This window comes from Macrotis lagotis, chromosome 2 (genome assembly GCF_037893015.1).
Source record: "Macrotis lagotis isolate mMagLag1 chromosome 2, bilby.v1.9.chrom.fasta, whole genome shotgun sequence".
Classification (NCBI taxonomy): domain Eukaryota; kingdom Metazoa; phylum Chordata; class Mammalia; order Peramelemorphia; family Peramelidae; genus Macrotis; species Macrotis lagotis.
In genome coordinates this window covers 95,306,733-95,330,793 of record NC_133659.1, presented here as the reverse complement: position 1 = coordinate 95,330,793, position 24,061 = coordinate 95,306,733, and the positions used below count along the sequence as shown (strand labels likewise).

At 36.7% G+C, this 24,061-nt stretch overlaps 1 protein-coding gene across 1 annotated transcript in view; it reads right to left on the bottom strand.

Moving 5' to 3' along the window:
* The window catches only part of CRB1 (crumbs cell polarity complex component 1), a 286,152-nt gene that overhangs the window by 115,734 nt on the left and 146,357 nt on the right, over positions 1-24,061 (bottom strand). The window contains exons 6-8 of the mRNA XM_074220895.1: positions 16,634-16,829; positions 10,158-10,297; positions 325-507 (exon numbers count right to left, since the gene is read on the bottom strand). Coding sequence (XP_074076996.1) covers positions 325-507; positions 10,158-10,297; positions 16,634-16,829 — 519 coding nt within the window. The remainder of the gene's footprint in view (positions 1-324; positions 508-10,157; positions 10,298-16,633; positions 16,830-24,061) is intronic.

The window sequence follows — 24,061 nt, the reverse complement described above, 5'->3', positions numbered from 1 at the left end:
TCCTAAAGGGTGATTTTTAACAGATTATAGCCTGAGGTACTAGTCTCCAAATCTGATGTATCAAACTGCAACTCTTCTCCCTTACCCCCTTCAGCTTTGTCCTTTGGTTTTGTGAGGGTAAAAGTTAAGCTGCTAGCTTAAATACCATTTCCTTGTGTATGGTTTGTGTATAACAAAGTATTTTCCATGTCCACCAGAGGGACCCAGTGTACTGCAGCAACATGTTCAAGTCCACAGTTCTCATCATATACTTCCCATGTTGTTTGGTCTAATGTGTTAGAATGTGCCAGAATAGCCTGTCACTTGTAATCCCTTTTCCTTTACCTGTGTATCCAGGTTGACAGTGACACACATAACCTGTGGCATGAAGGTAGTTGAATTCAGAAGGCAACTCAGAGATTCTTCCATATTGATTTGCCCAGGACCGTTCCACACATTCCCCGGTAGAGAGGCAGGGGTTACTGTTGCACTCATTGATGTCAATCTCACAGTTGGAGCCCGTGAACCCTGAAGCATGGAAATAATAAAAAAAATAATAATAATAAGCAAAAGCTGCTTACTTGAGTTCATGAACTCAAGCATGTGCCTTAGGTAAGATCCTTTACTTTGCCTGTCCATGCATACCATGGGAGAAGAATTATTTTCTATGCCAGAAAACAAAGACTTGCCCCAAATACAACTCTATGAAATGTTTAACAGGCATCATTTGTGGTTTTGTTCCTCAAATTCCTCATTGATGGAAAGTATGCATAGACTATATAATAAAGAACTAGCTTCACTTTGTTCAATAGCCAGAGAGAGCAAGGCTGGCTCTGCCTAGTGACCTCTCAAATATATAGCCTGCCCTAGGCAAGTTGTAAAGCAGATGAAGTAGATTGCTGCTGTCCATATCTCTGTGGTGCTGCCTTCATTTCCCTTACAGAGCCATCAAAGGTTTTTTTTTTTGTTATCCAATGCTGTCCAAGAGGCCCCATTGTGTCCCAGGCAGTGACTCATGTAAGAAACCAGAGTTTGCCAAATTTTTGTGTTATGGACTTCACTGACAGTCTGTGAAGCCTGCACTGCCCTTTTGAAAACAATATTTTAAAATATTTGAAGGAAAAGCTAAATTCAGGTAGAAGTTAGGAGAAATAAGTGTATAATTTCTTTCTTAATCCAGTTCATAGACTCCTTAAAATCTGCTCTACCCTTTCCATTTGCAACTTGACTTGGTTTAAACTCTATAGACCATGATTCATCATCCAGTATAACTGATCAACTGAAATCTTATTATCTTGCTTTTGACTCCCATCTCTCCTCTGATCTGGGGTCTGAAAGTTGGAACACTGTACTCTAAACAGAATTTTCCTTTACCCTCTCCATTTGCAAGTTCTTTTTTCTTTGTTCCCCCAACAGAATATAAACTTCTAGAGGGCAGGTACTATCTAGGATTCTCTTTCCTTTTTTTTTAAATTTACATCTCCTGTGTTTAGTAAATTACCCAACCATAAGAAGGGCTTAATAAATGATTACCAAAATGAGTTGAATCATGCATGGCCTTCCACCTCTAGAACCTCTATTCTGGATAGTCCTTCCTCGCCTTAAAACTAGCCTATGTACTGTTTCATCTTTTTTAGGAAAGGTAAAGCAATTTCATACACTAACTCAAGATGAAGAATTATTGGTTAATTATGGCTTTATTTCCTAACTCTCACAAATTATAAAATCATAGAACCAGAACTATAAGGAATCCCAAAAGCCATCTATCCAATCTAATCATTTTGCAAAAGAAGAAAGTTAGATTTAGGGAACTAAAGTAACCTACCCAAAACCACAAAGTGAAACCTATAGAGGACTTTGGTAATTAGTTGAGATTTGAAACTAGATCTTCTAACTCCTAATTTAAATGAAATTTGCAATTCAAATAGCCTACAAAACCTTAACTCAGAAGAAAGAAAATATGGGAAATTTCAGGGACATGTGGATGGATCAATATGGGAAATACCTTAGGCTACTCATGGAATAGTGGATAAAGTACTAGACCTGGAGTCAAGAAGATGATTTCAAATTCAACCTTAAGTACTTACTAGCAGGTGAATGATTTTATACAAATTTTGCTCTTGGTCTAAAGGTAGACTGACCAGGCAAAAAAGTATAATTGAAGCACTACAAATCTATTTCTATTCATTCAATTCAATTAAAACCATTCAAAAAACATGTTTTAAACATTTACTCTCTAAAAACCATACTACTTAGCATTAAAAATATAAATAATGCCTTTCAAAATGCATTCTTTTAGGGAATACCACCCTGATAAGTAATTGTAAACTACAGAATTAGTAAATACAAAATAATTTCAGAAGGAGCAAGAAGGAAAATTCTTCTGTAGGAGTTGGCAGGTCAGCTGAGTCTTGAAGACAACTAAGAGTCCAAGAAGTAGAGGTCAAGAGGGAAGTGCATTCTAGGCTTAGAAGAATGCTTATGAAAAAAGCCTGGAGGAGGAAAAGATAAAATGTATACAAAGGAGGTCAAGTTTGGAGGGAACACAGAGTGCTGAGAGAGAACACTGTAAAATCAGTCTAGAAAGATGGACTAGAGCCAGATAGTAAAGGGGCATTTGTATTTTATTTGGAAGGAAAGAGGAAATCACTTCATCCAAAAATGGTGTTTAGACCAACACATGAGAAAGATTATTCTAACACTTCTTTGGAGGTTTGATTGGAAGGGAAGACACTGGCAATAGAGAGATCAATTAGGGGGATATTACAACACTGAGAGGTGATGATGTGATTAGTGTCTTGCTAAGGGGTGTGGATAAGAGAGATATTTATTGCTGGAGATAGAATCTACAAAACTTGATATAGATAACATATCAAGATAGGGGAGAGTGAAGAGTTCATGATGATTCCCAAGCTCTAAAATTCTATTAGGGAACTAAGTGAAAATTATCTACTATTAAAAATAACTCAAGTTCATATTCCTGCAATGGTGGACAGTAGTAACATTCTGGGGATGCCTGGAGTTCAGGCAACAATAACCAAACACTTTTTTGCATACTTCATTCTAGAAGAATCATCCTAGAAATATGGAAAGCCCAACAATGCTATTATTTGAGTAGTTTTAAAAAGCAGTAATTATAATTTTTCTAATCATTTTTGCTGTATCGTGGTTATCTTGATTTGTTTCCTCAACTAAACATGCTCAATCAGTAATTATAGAGCTCTTCAAGAGTGATATGTGTGTGGTGGTGGTGGTGGGGAGAAGTTGGGGGTGGGTGGGAAGTGGAGTTGGGAACATGATCAGCTACTCAGAATCAATTGAGTTTCCCAGGTAACAGACACAATGCTGTGTTAAGGTTTTGCCCCTTTCAAATACTGAATGGTTACATTAACAGCTTGTAAAGGGATGAAATCTTGAGTGGATCACACCCCAGAGTCCTCTATTCAGAAATATAAAGAGTGTGAAACTAGGAGTGGCCCATTCACACCTTGTAAAGGGTTTACCCCTTTCAGACTTAGATGGGCCAAGTCCCTGATGGACTTAAAAAGCATAAGGAGCTCTAAGGAGAGCTAGTTGAGGCTGGGATTATTTCTGGTGAAGGCAAAGATGTGAAAAGAGCCTGCCTAGGAAGATACATATAGATCTTTAAAAATATTCTTTGTCTTTCCTTTTACATCTCTTTCAGATTACAATGATGTCATAGTACAACAACTCACCCATTAGGAGAAGCAGAGTCCAAAATACAGCAGGCCCAGTAATACTAGGCTAAAGCCAACTTGAATGGTGGAGAGGACCAGAGAAAGGCCAGCAAGGTTCTAAATTGCTAAGATTCTCAACTAATGGGCCTTATGTTTGTACCCTCTCTTTCCATTGACACTGTATTTGTAGGGAAGTATATACTCTGGGTTTATGAGAAGAATGGTTTGTTTACTTCTTTTCTTATTAAGTCATTTCAATAAATACTTTCCCTTTCAATTCATTTTGTCACCTGAATCATTGATGCAGAGAATCATGAGAGAATTGTGAATGTAGAAAAACTATAATCAGAAACAAGTCCTGTAATTTTTAATGCTGTTAAATCTAGGAGTCTTGTTAAGGGTGTAGAAGGATCTTTGCTCTTGAGATGTAAATTGACGCCTATTGTTTCATTTTTTAACGTAAAATTTGTATCCTGCCTCCCATTTCCAACCCCTAGCTTTCTGTGGTGTAAGGAGAGAGGGATTTTCCCCTTTTTGCCCTTGGTGTCCAGATAAGGGGCAATTTTATAAAACCTGGTTCTCTCTCTCTATGGCCCAGGCAACTCTCTCTCTCTCTCTCTCTCTCTCTCCCTACCTCTCTTTATCTCCCTTTCCTTGTCTCAGTCTCTGTCGACCAAACAACTGCTCCTAGCCTTTTGTTATTCACCCTGTCCTAAAGTACTTGCTGACCCCACTGGAGGAAAAGCTTTTTTAATCTATTTACATTGCTATATTTCATAATAAAATTCTGAGCAGTTTTAAAATCCCAAAGGAATTACTCAAATTCTTTCACTTTTCAGTGGATTTAGATCTTCTATCTTCTATTCATATCTCAATGGCAATATCATGAACTCCAGCTTAAGGAGTATATTTGGGAACCAATCTATGACTATTTCCTCATAAATCTAGGGCATACTTTCATATATATATATATTCAATGTTTATGGAAAAAGAACTCAAATTTTGAATGCCATTGTAGTGTATATATGACAAAGTTAACTCACAACTCCTAGTACTGTAAGGCTTAAATTTTTTTTTCTTCTCTTTTCATTGAGTGCTCAATTCAGTTTCCCATGGGTAGAGCATCTTTGTTGGATGTGTTGTTCATCTAGGTTCCCAGGGTCTACTCCCTTCTAAAGTTTTGCTCCCAATCAATTACCCAGGATTAGCTCTCTAAATTCATAGCTGTTCTTCCTGTTCCTTGAAGTTGCTTCCTTCTCTGAGTCAATATCTTTTCTTTACTCGTGTCTCTCTATATTGTGTTTCTCTGGTCCCTTAATTGTGCCTTGAATTCTCTTCATTTAACAAATTCTTCTTTTTTTTAAAATTTTTTGCAAGGCAATGGGATTAAGTGGCTTGCCCAAGGCCACACAGCTAGGTAATTATTAAGTGTCTGAGGCCAGATTTGAACTCAAGTACTCCTGATTCTAGGGCTGGTACTCTACCCACTGTGCCACCTAGCCACCCCCATCTAACAAATTCTTAAATTTTTAAAAAATTTTATTTATTTAAGGAAATGGGGTTAAGTGACTTGCCCAAGGTCACAGAGCTAGGCAATTATTGTCTGAGGTCAGATTTGAACTCAGGTCTTCCTGATTCCAGGTCAGTGATCTATTCACTGTACCACTTAGCTACCCTAAACTTCTTAATGGAATGTCTCTTAATAATTAAAAGGCTTCCTTCTGGAGCAACATGGCTGATAGGGGTAAGAGTGGGGTGGGAAAGGAAGCTGCCCTCCACCACCTATCCTCTAGTATATGCTGCTACTCTATATAGCTACTGAGGATTTAAAATTTTAAAGTTCCCAGAGGCATGGCTTATTGCTTTTCTCAGTCAGTTCCACTGTTTCCTTCTGACTCAATCTGAGAAACATTCATAATTTGTAAAGGATTACTGGGTATGGCCAATATTTTACAATTGGTTTAATATGATTTTTCCACATTAATAATGTGACTGTATTCATAATATGTGACTACATTCTATGATTATATCAATTGATGTGGGGCCTGAAGAGGTGGGTAGGATCCTTTTTAAAACATATACTTGTATGTTGCCCTGTTAAGGGAGAAGAATAAATTTAAGACTTTAACCCTACAAGGGTTTCCTACAAGCACATTTTTAAAGAAAAGGGACATATCTAGAGGTCAACATCAATGCAAAAGGAAGGAAATGGATCTCAACATAGGGCTTGCATTTTGAACTTAATATGGAGGATAAGAATGTCTTGATGACAAAGAGCAGGCTATAGTTATATTTCTGCCAGCAATATGTTATATCTAAAGTGCATTTTAGTTTTTGTCCCTATAGGAGAAAATAAAAGGCAACAGTAATGATTGAATGGGCCTAATAGGGTGGTGGAAACAGGATCAGAGATTTTGAGAGAGAAGGGATCTTTAAGATAATATTCAACCCTTTGTTTTATTAATGAGTTAACTAAGACCCAAAGGTTAAGTGACTTGTCCAGGACCATTAACTTACTATAAAGCAGGGTTAAAATTTGAAACCAGGTTTTTCTGCCTTTAAATCCCCAAACTTCCTCTACTATATGATGCTAGAACCCTACTTCCTTGATGTCTAATCCAGAGCTTTTTTTATATTATGGTTATTCAATTCTCCAAAACAATTTTAGAGTAGGAAATAATGTCAATTGAAACAAATGGTCTGGATCCTAATTTTATCATTTTGTAAAGGATACTGAGAATTAGAAATATGCCTTACTCTAGCAAGGCAAGTAGCAAGAGTCGAATATTATTGGGCATTATTCTAAAATAGCTCTTGGAATTGGGTCACATGTCAAATAATAACTAGAAAATAAATTTTGTTGCTTAACAGAAAAATGTATCAGTTACACATGAAACTGGGGGCCTGACTGCAGTCTAATGAAGAAACCCACAGTTGTTGACAGAAATCAAAAGCATATGCCAGACTGAGGTCCCATAGTCCTTTATGGTGTCCCCTGAAGGACCTTTGTGGTTTCCTTCATCAGGCTGAATACCTAACATCTTAAATGATTTTTCCAATTCATTAAGTTATATACACAAGACATAAACAAACCATTTTGGGGTGTGTGTGTGTGTGAGAGAGAGAGAGAGAGAGAGAGAGAGAGAGAGAGAGAGAGAGAGAGATCACATATTCAATGAGGAATACTTTTTGTATATTTTTCTCTTTCCTCCTTCTTTCTACATGTTCCTATATGGGGGCAGAAACAAGGAACCAATTTAAACTTTCACAATTTTCTTCTATGCCAGCACACATATTATCTCATTCATATCCTGAGCATTAAAACAGATCTGATTAATGGTCTTGCCAGTGCTGTCCCCTCTGCTGAGGCCCCAAGAGAATTCTATATGCTGCTCACTTAAACTGTATATATAAATAGGCTCCTTCAACCAGACTATGTTCAATATTTTTTAACAAGATTTTCTATAAACCCTTGGTCCTGGTTTGACTCCCCCTGGGCTCTGATATTATGTTTTGTGCTTTCTTACAACTCTAGTCACAATTGGGGAATAGTAAAACTTTTTTTTTAATGGCTATTTAAGGTGTCTCACACTTTCTCCTAATTAATGTCTTCAATTGAATGTCACCTAATGCCACTAGACTGTCATCATTGTTGATTCTTCCATTTTTGGTGACGAGAGCTTTGGATTAATGAGTTAGATAGTGTCCCCCCCCCAGTAGAATGGAATTTCCACTTTATTTTTGCATCCCAGCATCAAGAACAGTTATAATAGGCATTTAATTAATGTCTGTTTGATAGACTAAATTGGATAGTGACCACTAGGGGGGAGGGGGAGGGAATGGCAGATTCTTTGGTGAATTTGAAGAGACCTAGGGAACTTCTAGATGAAATTTTCTCATTATATGTTATGACTAAGTACAAATCTTTCATTTTTCAAACATTTGAGCAATTAAGATATGTCGAACATTATCTTAAGTACTGGGGGATGCAAAGACAAAAATGGAACCACCTGCTTTCAATGAACTTATATTCTCTTTTTGTATATCTATACTCCCTCTAAGTAGACTGCAAATCTGTGGAAGAGAAACAATGTCATATATCTGATAGCCAGCACAGTACGTGTGCTAAATCAAGTTGATGATGATGATCATGATTTGAAATGTTCAAATACAATGCGTTTGATTCAACTGGGCTATAACAGACATACTCAAGTATTCTAAAAATAGGGAAGACAAAAATGGATCATACTGATGAATAAGATCATAGAGTATTTCTACACTTCATTTTAGTCAATTCATTTTAACTACATGAGAAAAGTCTTTTACCTTAGATGTTACAAATGCAAGCCAAGAGCCATTTAAGCCCAGTATAATTAGTATTATAACAGTGAGAAGTTTCTGTCCCACAAGCAATAAAATGAACAAAAGAAAGGTAAAAAAGAGATAATAATAGAGTCACAAAATCTTAAAGTTGGAAAGGATTTCAAAAGTCACTGAGTTGAACTTATTTATGAAGCACAAATTCCTTTTACAGCATTTTGACAAGTCATTAGCCAACCTTCATTTGAAGACATTCAATGATAGGAAACTTACTATCAATCAAGTTAGGCTTTCCTAATTTTAGTCAGTTCTAATTGTTAGTAAGAGTTAAAATAGAAGGCCAGAATAATCAATAGCTGGTTGTATCTTTTGATGTGAGCTTAAATAAAAGGGAAATGAAATTCTATAACCCATAATCTTTCATTTTATCATTACCATTCTAGGTGTTATAAAGCCAAATTTATAATGCAGTTATTGTTACTGTTGTTGTTTGGGGGTTAAGTTCTGTAATTAAATATGAGATGTATAGTGTACCATATATGTAATTGTAGCCTGTTTCTGATTATTTGATTATCCCCTTAACATTTGAGTCCATGCATGAATGAATGAAAACAATTATAAGGCACTTTAAAGTATAGACTAGGCTCTTTGCCAAGTATTGGAAAAGCAAATACAACAAAAGCAAGAGAATTCTAACCCTTGAGGAACTTACATTCTAATAAGGGAAAAAATGAACGTATTCTAATAGGAGACTGTTGGATAGTGAGTGGTGTCATTGGGAAATGGATTCTCAAATCCTTTCCAGAAATGATAATATGAATTTGAATACTGTTCTCAGTAAAAAAAAATGTTTGAAAAGGATGATGGCCAGAGTGTAGTATGGTGGGAATGAGGTCACCCTCTAGCAATATTGAATTCTCAAAAATCAGCCTGGTAAGAGCTGGGGAATCTAGTGGGAAACAGTAAGATGACTGCAATACTGCGTGGTCAGTCTAGAGCTCATTAGATAAGGTAAATGGACTGGTTAAAGTTGGCAAATAGAAAACTACAAACTGAGAATAGCAAACCCATACAGAAAAGGAATTCCCATCATAATATGGTTGTTCCCCAACAAGCACTTACCCATATTCTTCTTGAAGACTTCTCAGGAATGGAAAATCCACCATCTCTCAAAGCATCCCATCCCACTTTGGGGAAGTTCCCCTAATTGTTAAAAAGTTTCACCTGATATAAAATCTAAATTTGCTTCTCTATCTTCTACCCATTTCTCCTGATTTTATTCTTTATAACCAAACTAAATAACCCCAATTCTCACTACATGTCACTCCTACAAAAACTTGAAAACCTTGAGTTTTCTCTTCCCCAGACTAGATATGACCAGATCCTAGGTTGACTTAGCAATTTTGTGATGAACATCATATTTGTCTGTTTTTCTATGTATATGTTTTCCCATAAGAGTTCATCCTACATTTGCAATCTAACGAAGAAACCTAAAGTTGTTGGCAGAAATCAAATCCCTTAGGCAAGGTGCTTAGTCTTTTCTAGCCTCATTTAGCTAGAAATGAAGATCCTAATACTGGGGAAGCTTACCTCAGAGAGCTACTGTGAAAACAGTCACTAATAGTTTGGATTGTTATTGTGATTTGAATTTACAGTGCAAGTAACATGGGGACAACATCCTATCTACTGTTTGCGGCCTTATCTCCCTATAGCTATCCAGTCCTGTAGGAACTTAATAAGTGTCTGTGATTAACTGATTGATTGATTAACAATATGGAATACTTCTGGGATTTGTGTGTTCTCTGATGGCTTTCTGTGAAATAAAGGTATATAAATGACAAAACAAAGGGAGAAGTAGCAAATGGTGTGGAAATAATTTTTCTTTAAGATATATTGACTTCTCCCCCCCACTGACTTATGTCTATCATCTCTCATATTTGGGCTATACATTTGACCATTTTTTAGCACAAAACTTCATCAAGGAGTATGTGTGTATGAGATCGCTGAATACATATTATTTGATTAGGGATGAAAATTGAAAGAAGTTGGTACCAGGCCATTTGAAAAAATATATTAGTTTTCTGTTTGCTGAAAACTCATAGTAGAGAAGGCAATTGGTAGAATTGGGAGGGGGGAAGAGGGATGAGTTTGTACACTTACCTGGCCAGCAGTGGCAAATGTATGTATCATCAAGTTCCTCACAAGTGCCATTATTGTGACAAGGTTGTGACAAGCATGGAGTCATTAAGGTCTCACAGTGCTTGCCTGTGAATCCACTACCGGCACAGTTGCATCTGTAGCTAAAGAAAACGAAATCTCCATGTCAATATCTAGTCAAAGTCAAATTAACTGTCTCCACTGTTCAATCTGAACCTTAGGCCCCATATTTATTTCTTTTAGTTAATCCTAGCACCATTACCCACTAAAGACCTGGGAGCATTCCAAGGCATGGTTTCCTGAGTGCCCATATTTAAATAGTGCCTATCTCCTGTCTTCTAGATTCAAGGCATTGTTGAATCAAAAGACATTGTAGGGGCAGTGAGGTGGTGCAGTGGATAGAGCACTGTCCTGCAGTCAGAAGGATCTGAGTTCAAATCCAGCCTCAGACAACAATTACCTAGCTGTGTGATCTTGGGCAAATCAGTCAACCCCATTGCCTTAAATAAATAAAAAAAAAATTTAACCAACTCTAATTTTCAGGCAAGAATAAAAATTATAGATAGTATTAGACAACAAAGAGCCTTCTTTGATATTATGATTCCTTTAGGAGTTCTTTGAAAATATTCCCTAGAATGCAAATATTTGAATAGGATAAAGAGATAAAAACAATGTAGAAAATAACAGATTGAAAAGTGGTGGGAAGCATACTTTGATGAGCCTTCCTTATTCTAAGGACAGTGTTCTATCTACTTTGACACCTAACTACCCTTAAAATGTGTCTATGCTTCCTCAAAAATGCTTTGTGAAAAATTATCAGCTTGGCTAAGATGGTATTAACTAAAATCAGGACCTCAGACATAGCAAAATGCAATTTGGAATTGCTTTTTTTTCTAAATTCCTGAATTGGCCAAGAGTCACATTGTTGCTACTCATCACTATATTTCTTGCAAATGTTTTGCAAGGGCTGGTACTCTTCCATTGGATGCCTCAACAAAATACCCAAACATCTGGAAGTTCTATCTACATGGTGCCAAATGTGCAGATGTTTGGCATTGTGTACATAAAACATCCAGATGACTGGGTTTTTTTTTTTTCATTTTTCAGTGAGAATTTTGGCTTTTTATATACACTTCTTTTGATTCACACCTAGAAGAACCTCTAACATTGTTTATCAAAACCTTTTGTATCATCAACATGTCTATGTCACTGCATTGAAAACTGGGTGCAGTGACAGCAAATTTTCTAGATGTGTGAATTTGATGTCACAATAAACATCTCTGAGTTGTTAAACACCTTTTTTCAAAGTTTTAATTTAAAAGTGAGCCAGTGAAGGAACAAAGCACAGGTAGCTTGAGGAACAAATCACTTTTGAAGGAAAAGTTCTTTGGACAGGATTAAAGTGTAGTTTACTAGAAAAAAATATTGATTTTGTAGATATATCATAGAGGTGGGTAAATGACTTACTTTGCAGAACCACACTTTTCATCAAATGTGAAGAATATTCAAGCTCTGGTACATCCAGCCTGTTTGACCCTAGAAAGGTCACTTAACCCTTCATTGCTCCAAGCAATGAAGAGTAGAATTGGGAGTAGAAGTTGGAAAGAAAATTGTAGAATAATTTAAGGGAGTTTCCTCTCCAGGTACTCCCTAATTAGATGAAAGCATAGGTCCAGATGACATAATATAGATACCTCACAAGGTTGTTATAAGGAAAGTATTTTGTTAATTATTTAGTGCTAGAAAAATGTGAAATTTATCCTTATCACATGATTAGACTATGTTGATGTACTTCCTGGGAGTCTGAGATTCACAGGCTTAACTGGGACCCTTCTAAATGCCAGTTATTCAGGGAACGCAGAGAGCTATATATATACAGAAAATATTCCATGGGTCAAGATTGTTTAACATAAAGTTGTGGGATGACATTGAAACATTGAATTTGGAGACAAGTAGACTTGGGTTCAAATCCTGATTTGAGACTTACTGTGTGACCTTGGACAAGTCACTTAATTCCACTAAACCTCAGTTTCCTCAATTGTTAAATTGGGAGAAGAATGATCTATTTCACAAGGTTATTGAAGTTCAAATGAAAGAGCATATGTAAAGAAGTGAAAACCCTGAAGATTTATTTACATGCTAGCTGTCGTTTTAATATGTATTACCACCATATTATTTCCCAAAATTGGGAAAGCTATATTATAATCACAAATAGTCGTGAATAGAAGGCAGCAACTGTGTAGGATTAGCATGTGCACATCAAGTCATTTTTGAAAAAGGCAGGATGGTTGAGCCATGAGAAGTTCCTGATTCCTCAAAGCCAAAGAATAGATTATAGTGAAGGTTGGAGGTGGCTAATCCAAATCTAGTGCAGAGACAGTTGGAGCAAATGAATCTGTGCTGCAGGATGGTCAGAAACAAGTCAGTGCTGATATTTCTTAATTTCTGTACTTCTGAATCCAACTGGTTGTCCTGAGTCCCTCCTTCCTACCCTCAAATGCATTCTTGTAGGTGTTTGTGACTCTATATCAGAATCATAGAGGACTTTGCTTACATGTCCCTAATGAACTTGTTATATAATATTCTATATTAGAGATATTGATATAACCCACTAGATTGTCACTTCCATGAAGATGGGGTAATATTTTATTAAATCTTCCTATCTCTCCTAGAACATAATTTGCTAGGAGTACATAATAGGATCATTGCTCTTGGTTAGTCAACAAGTCAGTTAACATGCCTTTATTAAGCACTTACTATGATCCGGGCAGGGATATGGAAGTGTCAAAGTAGATAGATTTATGGACCAAGAGTCAAGAGACCTAGGTTCAGTCTGGCCTGAGACACTAGCTGTATGACCTCCTCATCTGTAAAAAGAACTAGAGAAGGAAATGGCAAACTACTCCAGTATCATTACCAAGAAAATTCCGAATGGATCTCAAAGAATTGGATATGACCGAAATGAGTGAATAAAATATAGTAGACACTATGCAAAGTGTGGAAGTTCAAGGAAAAATGTACATTATAATAGAGGAGACAACATAGAACAGATAGAGATAACACAGTAGATGGAAGGTAATCTAAAAGCAGACATTATTAGCAGCTGGGATCAGGGAGAATCAGGAATGTTAGTCAATAAACATTTATTAAGTTCCTTCTGAGGGTTACAAAGAAAGTCAAAGGATAGTCCCTGCTCTCAAGGAGCTCAAGTTTAAAAGGGGGGAGACAACATACAAATAGCTATGTACAAACATACTCAATGCAGGATAAATTTGAAATAATCATCAGAGGGAAGGCATGAAGAAAATTGGATTGGAAGATTGGAATGGGTTTTTTAAGGAAGACAAACAAACTCAAGGGTGGGAGGTGAAGGAGCATGGCAGTCCAAACATAAGGATAGTTAGTCCCAAAGGCACTGGGAGAGGAAGTGGAATGTTCTCATTGAGGAACTACAAGGAATCAGATGTAGCTGGATTTTAGAATGTGTGAAGAAGAGGAAAATGTAAGAAGTAAGGAAAAGCAGGAAAACACATACACATACATACACACACATGTACATACATATATGCAAACATATATTTTTACTCAAATACAAATGTATGTGAGTGTGTATATATGTATGCATGTGGTATATGTCTATTATATATGTATAGATGGCTAGATAAATGAATATTTTCCATGTATTTGATCATAGAGATGAGAGGAAGTCATTGGAGCTCATTGAGAAAGGAATACTATGGCAGGACCCATACTTTAGAAAAATCACTTTGATAGCTAAGTGGAGCCTAGATTGGAGAGGGGAGAGATTTAAAGAAAGTGGTAGATTTTTGAAATAGTACAGTAGGGGGAGGCTAGGTGGCGTAGTGGATAAAGCACCGGCCCTGGAGTCAGGAGTACCTGGGTTCAAATCCTGCCTTAGACACTTAATAATGACCTAGCTGTGTGGTCTTGGGCAAGCCACTTAACCCCATTGCCTAGCAAAAACCTAAAAAAAAAAAAAAAAAGAAATACTATAGTAAAGAGGTGATAAAGGTCTGAACCAGGGTGGCAGCTATGTGAGTATAGAAAGAGGACTGATACAAGTGATATTGTGAGGGTAGAAATGATAAGATTTTGCAATATACTGGATCTATGGTATGATGTGAATGAGTAGCCAAGGAGATTATGTGTGTGTGTGTGGTGTGTGTGTGTGTGTGTGTATGTGTGTGTACGTGTATAGTTGAGAATCCAAGCAATTGGAGGATGAGAAGTCTATTAGACATCCAGTTTAAGATGTCCAAGAAGCAGCTGATAATTTAGGAATGTAGCTAATTAGAAAGAGTAGGACTGCATATATATATATATATATATATATATATGTGTGTGTGTGTGTGTGTGTGTGTGTGTGTGTGTGTGTATTCCAGTATATATAATATATATATATATATATATATATTCCAGTAATCTACATAGAGTTGATCATTGAACTGATGAGATCACCAAGTGATGAATTATATATGAAAAGAGAAGAGGGTCCAGAGAAGAGTTTTGAAGGACTCCCACAGAGAGCATGACATACATGAAGAACCAGTTAAGGAGGCATCATATTCTACAATACATTCTAAATGGATCTGTGATCTTAATATTAAAAATTATATGGTTAAAAGTTAGAAAAGAAGCATATAATATATCTTTAATAGCTATGTATAAAAGTATTCTTAATCAGCCAAGGAATAGAAATATTTAGGAAAAACAAACTAGATAACTTTGATTACAATAAACTGAAATGTTTGTATATAAGCATAATTAATGTACCTAGGATGTAAGATAAAGGGAAGTTGCAGAATGGGAAAAAAATCTCTTATAAGGCTTGGTATTTGAACTATATAAACCCTATATATGTTCACACATGTGAACATATATCTATACATGCATATGTATCTGTTTATAAATATACATTCTACAATGCATATATTTATACACATACATATATAAATATATGTATTGCCTGAATCATTTCTAAATAGTCAAAGATTACAAACCTTTCTCAAAAGAATTGTAAACTATTAATATGAAAATAGGAGAGATATAAATCAAAACAACCCTGAGATTTTTCCTTCATCCTGTAAATTGGTAAAGATGATCCTAAATATAGGAATCATTAGTGTTAGTTTGTGTGAAGAAAGGCTGCCCAGTGAATCATTGGAAATAAGAATCAATATAACCACTCCAAATTACTCCAGATTATATAAATAAAATGAATAAAATATCTGTACACTTTGACCAGAGAATCCACTATTAAGTGTATATCTTTAAAAATGGCCACTGACAAGAATAAAGTCTACAAAATATTGATAGTAGCAATTTTTGTGATAGCAAATAATTAGAAACAAAGTCAAAGCCCATCATTTGGGGAATCATTGAACAACTGTGGTACATGAATATATTGTAGTATTATATAAGGTAAAAACAAAAGAATATGGTGAATAGTAAGAAACATGGAAAGATTTACATGAACTGAAGTAGAAAGAAGTATGCAGGCCCAAGAAAACAATATACTAGATGATTTAAAGAACAAAAATGGAATGGACACTATAAGGGAATCAAACATGAATATTCAGAAATGAAAAAGAAATCTGGTTCCAAGAAAGAAATAAAAGAAGATTCCCATTCCCTCCCCTAGCCTTTTAAGATAAGAGGAGGTTCAAATACTTGGCATATTGGACAGAAATTCAGACTTTTCCAATGCATTGATAAGTTTTACCATATTTGTCCTTTTCTTTCCCCTTGTTGCTTTAAAGATATTCTTTGTCATATGAGATGGCTCTCTGGAAGGAAGAAAGGAGTGAAACTGGGGGAAGTTTTGTAGATGTAAAACTATATCAATGAATTTTTTAAATTGGTAGGGAATCAGAAGAGGGCACTATCACAAAACTAGGAAGAAAAATGAATCTAAGAGGACTGGGTGATCTACAGTATTAAATGCTGTAGAGAGGTCAAGAAATATGAGCTTTGGCAATTAAAAGATCACTGGCAACTTTGGAGAGAGCAGTTTCAGTTGAATGAGGAAGTTAGAAGTCAGATTGCAGGAAGTTTAGAAGAAAATAAAAGGAGAGGGTTTAGAAGGATGAATATAAATGACAAGAAAGTATTCCATGGCTATTTGATCTAACTTTCATTTTTGCTGATTAGCAAACTGAGTCCCATGGACTTACTTTACTTGCCTAAGGTCACTCATGTAGTGGTCGAGGTGGGATTTGAACCCATGTACTCTGATTCCATCTAGAGGCAGATTTCCTTCCACTGTAACACACTGCTGCCAATTTGCAAGCATTAATTAAATGTTTTATGAATATCAATTTAATTGAATTTTTGTCCACTTAGAATGATGTTACCCCAGTTCTGAGTAGATATTAGAGCCTTTTACATCAACCTAAATGGGACCACTTGGTCAGCAGGTACATTCTGAAACATTCACCCCACTGCAGACAAGGACATACCTATTTTTACCATCAATGCACTGCCCATTATTAAGGCATGGCTGGCTGATACAATCATTGGTACTGATTTCACAGTGTTCACCATGGAATCCGAAGGCACACTCACAGAAATAGCGCCCCACAGAATCGTGACAGGTGCCACCATTTAGACAAGGCTGTGACAAACAGTCATCAATTTCCCATTCACAGTTTGTACCTGAAAGAAAAACAAAAGTTTAACAAGATTCATGGTAATGCTGTTTTTACTAGAGTCTTTGTCAAGTATCAGTTACCCAAAATAATTTTCCTCCTTAATTGTAATTGATATTAACTTTCAGGCATGCATATGGGGGAAATTACAGAAACAGTAGAACAGCTGTCATTCACAAAGAATAATTGCATTAAGCAGACTATGACTTTGTATTAGGAGGGAAGCAAACCATGTAATTATTAGAGAAAAGCTTTTGGTAATAACACTTTTTTTTTAGTAATGATATGATATTTATTCTCTAAAAGAGACCTGACAAAGTGGTTAGCACTCAGGAAAAGGTTATTTTGAAATTGCCTTAATACTATGTTATTCATTTGCTCAACCAGCCCCTACTAAGCACCTAATACATCCAAGTTTTCTTTATAACTTTAATTATATAAGTAGTTTGCCAAGGACAGGCCTCTATTATATTATGAAATATTTCACTTTTCCATCAGAAAAAAGCTTTGTGGATTTCATAGGCTGCTATAATTGGTAACACCAAGTAATTACATCACTTTAGGAAAGCCTAAACAAAATTCAAAGTATATGAGGGATAAAAGAAGGTAATTATTTATACAGAAAAGAATTACATTGCATACATTAGTGTTCCCTTTAATTAACAATGTAATTCCCTAAACAATCAAAATAAAATTTGATTTGCAAAAACGGACATTAAATGAATTTTTCCCAAGTAAATGAATCTAGGTATAAAAGTCCAAAGATAAAATTCCTGATCTTCATTCTATAGAAGCAGAAATTGAAGATGCACAGTAGAAAGCAACTTGCTGAAAGTGTACACAGATGACTATGTAGAAGAATACTGTTCAATGTCCTCTGAACCCAAATTCAGTTGCTTCTATTAAACAACTTCCCTTCATTTTTATTTCTATAGTATAAGGAATTCTGAAATATTAATGTTTTTCATTGTTTTCTTTTCATTAACAGAATACAATCATTTATTCTAGGTTGGAAACAGAGTAGGTCAAAGGTCCCCTGTCAATCAGAGGTGAAACTGTAACCCGAGAAAAATCATTTTACTTTAATGATAAATGATAATACATCTCTGTCTCTCTAATTGTATTTTATCATCAATATCTATGTAATTAAAAGAGAGAAAGAGGGAAAACATTGTGTTTAAAGATGATGAAACAAAAATCAACATTAAATATATAGTTGTATATGTGTGTGTATATATACATATGCATGTATATATATATATATATACATTGCAAAATATATGTATATAATTACCTCAGCACAGCAAGAAAGGTATTTGTATGAAACTCTGAATGATGTGAAAAAGAGACTTAGAGTGTAAGATAATTGCAGGAACAATTCCTATTTTAAAACTAGACATAGCTAATGGAAAAATAAGAAGAAAATTATGAATTTGAACATAATGTTGGAAAAACTAAATTGAATAAATCTATGATTATATTGGAATGGCCTTTTTTAAAAAAGCTAATTTTTTTCAAGTTCAGAAGAATATTGGGCATTATTAGAACTCAAATTATATTATAAAGCACTAAGCTATTAAGTAGTAGATTTAAAAAACCAGAAAAGTAGAACTGGAATAAGTGGAATAAGCAAGTATATAAAACACTCTTGTATTCTACTCAGTAATACAAACTGCTGTGGAAGGAGTTTGGGACCTAGAGTCAGGAAGACTTGTGTTCAAATCCTACCTCAACATTTACTATGTAGTGTGTAAGGGAGTAGGGTGTGTTCAATGAAGACTAGTACCTTGGTGTGAGGGTTGCTGAGAGCCCTCTTCAGGGCTGCCTTTCATCTTTGATGTCCGTCTGAGCCACCTAACTCTCACTTGTGGCTCTAAGAAGCTGTAACATGGACAGCTGATACATCCTGGTAAACTCTTTTGGCAGGCTGGCTAAAGCAGGTTGAGGGTAACCGAGAGAGTCTCAAACTCATCGGTGAGTAGTGGGGAGATTCTACCCCAAGCATGTGAAATCTTCCACTGGTGGAACAATAGAGGAGAGCAATTCTTTCCAACGGCCATGAAGCCAGCTGAAGCAGGTGCTGTAGAGTTCTTAGAGCTTGGTTAGACATCTAAGATGCCAAAGCCATAGGGGCGGCTAGGTGGTGTAGTGGATAAAGCACCGGCCCTGGAGTCAGGAGTACCTGGGTTCAAACCCGGTCGCAGACACTTAATAATTACCTAGCTGTGTGGCCTTGGGCAAGCCACTTAACCCCGTTTGCCTTGCAAAAACCTAAAAAAAGATGCCAAAACCATCCACTGCATCTAGAATCATCACCAGTTGGCTTGACTCTGTCTTGCTGTACTGGATCATGATGACTTTGGAAGAGAGAATAAGGTGGTTGATTTCATGCAGTTCTATCCCACTTATATTCAATTTACTCACACAACAAAAGACATCACTCACAACCATTCCTCAAGGTCCTGTGGTGACAGGCAAGTAATGAAGCAGCAGGTGTGGATACACTGGGAGCTGTTGTCACTACCCTGAACACAGGTGGCCCAGGCCATAGGGTCGTTTTTCCACTGAAAGCAGCAATGGGATCCAGCACCCCCTGGGTGACTGAGGAGCCATTTTAAGGATCGCACTACTCACCTCCTGTGTGAGGAAGGGGCTAGAAAAGATGCTCTAAAATTGTCATTTACCCAACCCTGACCAGATTACCATGGCAGACAGGGATCCCACAGTGCAGTTGAGACACAAAAAAATCTATAAAGCTTCCTCAAAGAAAATTCCACTCACCTCCAGTGCATGGAACATGTGCACACTCACAGACAACACAAGATCCAATAGACCTGAAAGACAAACAGCTCTTGTTGCAAGAGAACTCAGTAAGTATGGGAGCCAAATAGCAACCCTAAGTGAACCAAGGTTGGCAAATGAAAGGCCAGCTTACTGAAGTCAGAGCTGAATACACATTTTTCTGGAATTGTTGCAGTGAAAGGGAACAACATGAAGCTGGGGTAGGTTTTGCACTCAAAACTAATCCAGTCAACATTCTTGAATGCCTACCAAAGGAGTGAATGACAGGTTCATGACAATGAGATTGCCATTTCTAGGAAAACACCATGCCACTATCATCAGTGCCAATGCTCCTACCATGACAAACACTGATGAAGTTAAAGAAAAATTTTATGAAGACCTGGAGATGCCTATCATCAATGTACCAAAAGAGAACAAGCTTATAATTCTGAGTGACTTTAATGTTAGAATAGGCTCAGATTACCAGACATGACAAGGAGTCCTTGGGAGGAATGGAGTTGGAAACAGCAACATCAGTGGTCACCTTCTACTGAAGAATTGTGCATTTCATGACCTCCTCATCTCAAACACTGTCTTCCATTTACCTGAACACAATAAAACTTCCTGGATACACCCTCGTAGCAAATATTGGAATCTTATTAGACTATGTGATTGTAAGGAGAGGAGATAGACAGGATGTGAGAGTGACAAAAGCAATGTGTAGTGCAGAGTGCTTGACTGATCCCAGACTCATTCCCTCTAAGCTAAATATTCATATTCAACCAAAAAGGAAGCCCCAAGACAAAATGAATACTAGAAGAATTAATGCCAAGATATTGGCGTTTTAAACTGGAACAGTTTGTTACTAACCTGGAGGGAAAACTGAGCCAACACACCATTGGCATCAGTGGAGCAGAAAAGGAGTGGGCAGCTTTCAGAGATCTGGTGTGTAGCACTGCATTTGCTCATCTGGGCCAGAACACTTGCAAACATCAAGTCTGGTTTGATGAAAATGATGGGGGGAAATACATGCTGCTAAATGAAAAACGAGAACACCACAGAGTTTACCAGCAGAATAGTTCTTCCATTTCTAATAAGACAGCATTTAATTCCATCAAAAGTAAAGTCCAAGTGAAGCTTAGAGAGAAGCAGGACTCTTGGCTCAGTGAGAATAAAGATGAAATTCAATTTTATGCAGACAGTAACAAACCAAAATGCTTTTATGATGCCCCAAAGGCTATTTATGGGCTAATGACAAATGTTGCATCTCAACTACTCAGTGCTGATGGATCCACGTTGAATAACAATAGGGACATGATCCTAGTGAGATGGGCTGAAGGACTTCCCATCATCAATCAATGCAGAAGTCAATGACTGCTTACCTCAAATTGAAGTCAAACAATCCCTAGCTGAAGTCTCAATTGAAGAAGAGGTTTTGAATGTCATTAGACTCCTTTCAAGTGGTAAAGCACCTGGTGTTGATTTTATTTGGGCTGAGACCTACAAGGTGGGGGGGGGGGTTCCACTGTTCATCCAAAAACTGACTGAAATTTTCCAGGTTATATGACATGAAGAGGTTATCCTCTAAGAATTCAAGAATGCCTCCATCGTCCATCTCTATAAAGCTAAAGGAAATAGATTGTCCTGTGACAGTCACAGGGGTATTTCTCTTTTAGTCATTGCTGGTAAGATTCTTTCCAGAATCCTTCTCAATTAGCTAATCCTTCACCTGGAAGATGATCACCTTCCTGAGAGTCAGTGTGACTTCTGAAATGGTTGAGGAACAGCCAATATGGTGCTTGCTGCTCGACAACTTCAGGAAAAATACCAGAAGCAGAACAGAGGTCTGTACACAATATCTGTAGATCTGAACAAGGTCTTTGAGACCATCAGTCATAAGGGTTTATAGAAAATTATGTCAAAATGTGGTTTCCCAGAGAAATTCATCAGTACTGTACATGAGTTCCATGTGCTGTCATGGGTTATGGATACAAGACGATGCTCTCGATATTTTCCACTCACCAATGGAGTAAAACAAGGATGTGTCCTTGCTCCCATACTTTGTAGCATGATATTTTCAGCCATTTTATCAAATGCCTGAAATGAGGATGAACATGGCCTAAAGGTCAGTTACTGCACTGAAGGTAAATTCTTCAACTTGAAAAGGCTATAAACCAAGAGCAAAGTGGAGGGAGTGTTGGTGTATGACCTTCTGTTTGCACTCAATGCAGCCTCTGAAGCTAAGATGCAACAAAGTATGGATTGATTCTCTGCTACTTGTGCTAATTTTGGTCTAACAATTAACACCAAGAAAACCCAGGTGCTCTATCAGCCAGCACTATACCATCCATACAAGGAATCATTAATTATAACAAATGGAGAGATTTTGAGTACTCTGGACAAGTTCACTTACTTTGGCAGTGTCCTTTCCAAGGAGGTGCACATTGACTATGAGGTTGACATTCACATTACCAGAGCTAACAAAGTATGTGGGCAGCTCCAAAAAAAGTATAGGAGAGAAGAGGTATTAGGTCTACAGAGCCATTGTGCTGACCTCATTGCTATATGCCTGTGTTACTTGGATAGTCAAACAATGTCATGACAAGAAACTGAATCACTTCCATTTAAATTCTTAGGAATATTCTGAAGATCACCTGTCGGGAGAAGATACCAGACACAGATCCTTTCTCAAGCTGAACTGCCTAGCATTCCAATATTACTACAGAGAGTGCAACTACAATGGACTGGAAACGTTAGAATGCTAGATGTACACTTGCCAAAAAAACTATTTTATGGAGAACTCACACAGGGAAGTGCTTACAAGGGGGTCAGAAGAAACAACACTCTGAAGGTTTCATTGAAGAACTTTAGAATTGATTGTAAAGCATGGGAGACACTGGCACAGGACCACCCAGCATGGCGTGCCCTCATCAGTGAGGGTTCTGCACTCTATGAGCATTGAAGGAGCTCAAAGGAAATGTGACATCCGTAAGTTTAGAATACCCACCCCATGTGTTCACATGGACTATTTGTGCCCAACTTGTGGTAGAGAATTCCAAGCTTGTATTGATTTGATCCGCCAGAGTTGGAAACACTGTCATTTAACCCAAACGTAGTGATGTCATTTTAGTCTTCTTCAATAACGGACAAGAACCAACCCTGCCTAAGTCACTTAACCACTGTCAACCTTAGTTGTCTCATCTGTAAAAAGGGAATAATATCTACCTCCCAGGATTTAATATCCATAAAAGCTCTCTAAGTATAATAAATGAAATCTATTACAATGATAATTATTTGCACAAATGAATAAAGATGCAAGTACTTTGAAGTATCAAAGCATTTCATATCCTACTTAGCCATGTTGCTGTCTTTTACAACCAAAGATTGAGGGGTTTTCAAGATAATTTAATTCCCCCAAAGGCAGGGTCTATTTATATCTTTATATCTCCAATACCTAGCACATACTAGGAATTTTAAAATGCCAATTTAATTGATTTATCCTAATTATGGGTCTCCTCCAGTTCCTGGAATAGTGTTTTACACATAAGACATTTAATAAATATTTATTGCTTGATTTAATTTTGACATGTACACCTACTACCTACAAGTCACATACAAGGTACTGAGGATACAATGCTAAAGCTAAGATAGACTGTGACTTTGAGAAACTTATTTTGGGGATGAGGGAAATGGAAAAAATGATTCAACTCCTATGCCAAACAGGGAAACAAATTCAAAAGTAAGACACCCCTGACATAAAAAAGCCTATACTCTAAGAGGAAGAGAAAAAATATATGTGGAATGATGAAAAGAAAATGATGTTTTATTCTGGGAAGTTGAATAGAACTTGCCCGTTCTAAAAGCAATAACAATTTCAATTTGATTCCAGTTCTTAGAGCAAATGGTAGAAAAAGGGGAGAGAAGGATAGGTTATGTGGGAAGTATGGCAGGGCAGAAAAAATAAGTGAAGTAAAGAGAAATAGAAATTCAGAGGTGAGTGATGCAGTTCCTTCTTGGCATGGTGCCCAGAGGTCTAGCCCGGAATATGAAGCAGCAATAGGAAGGGAAAAGAGGATATGTACATAATGCTCATGTACTCATGTATACAAATAAGTAAATATAAGCTAATTTTAGGAGACACATATATATGCAAAAAAAGTACAAGATAATTTGAGTAAGTAGAGAATGTTTACAAATTAGGGATATCAATAAATTTCACAGAGGAGTTAGAACTGATGTCTTTAAGGAAAATTAAGATTCATAGAAGCAGAGATAAATAGGAAAGAGTATTCTAGGCACAGGGATATAGATATACAAATGCTTGGAGGTGTGAGATGAATGCAGTACAAATATTTGGAAATATGAGGTGAAAGCTGAATTCTGGGAACAGTTAGTAGTTGCAGTGCAGAAAGTGTGAAAGAGTAATCTAGAAAAGTCTGTAAAAGAAGGCTATAGCCA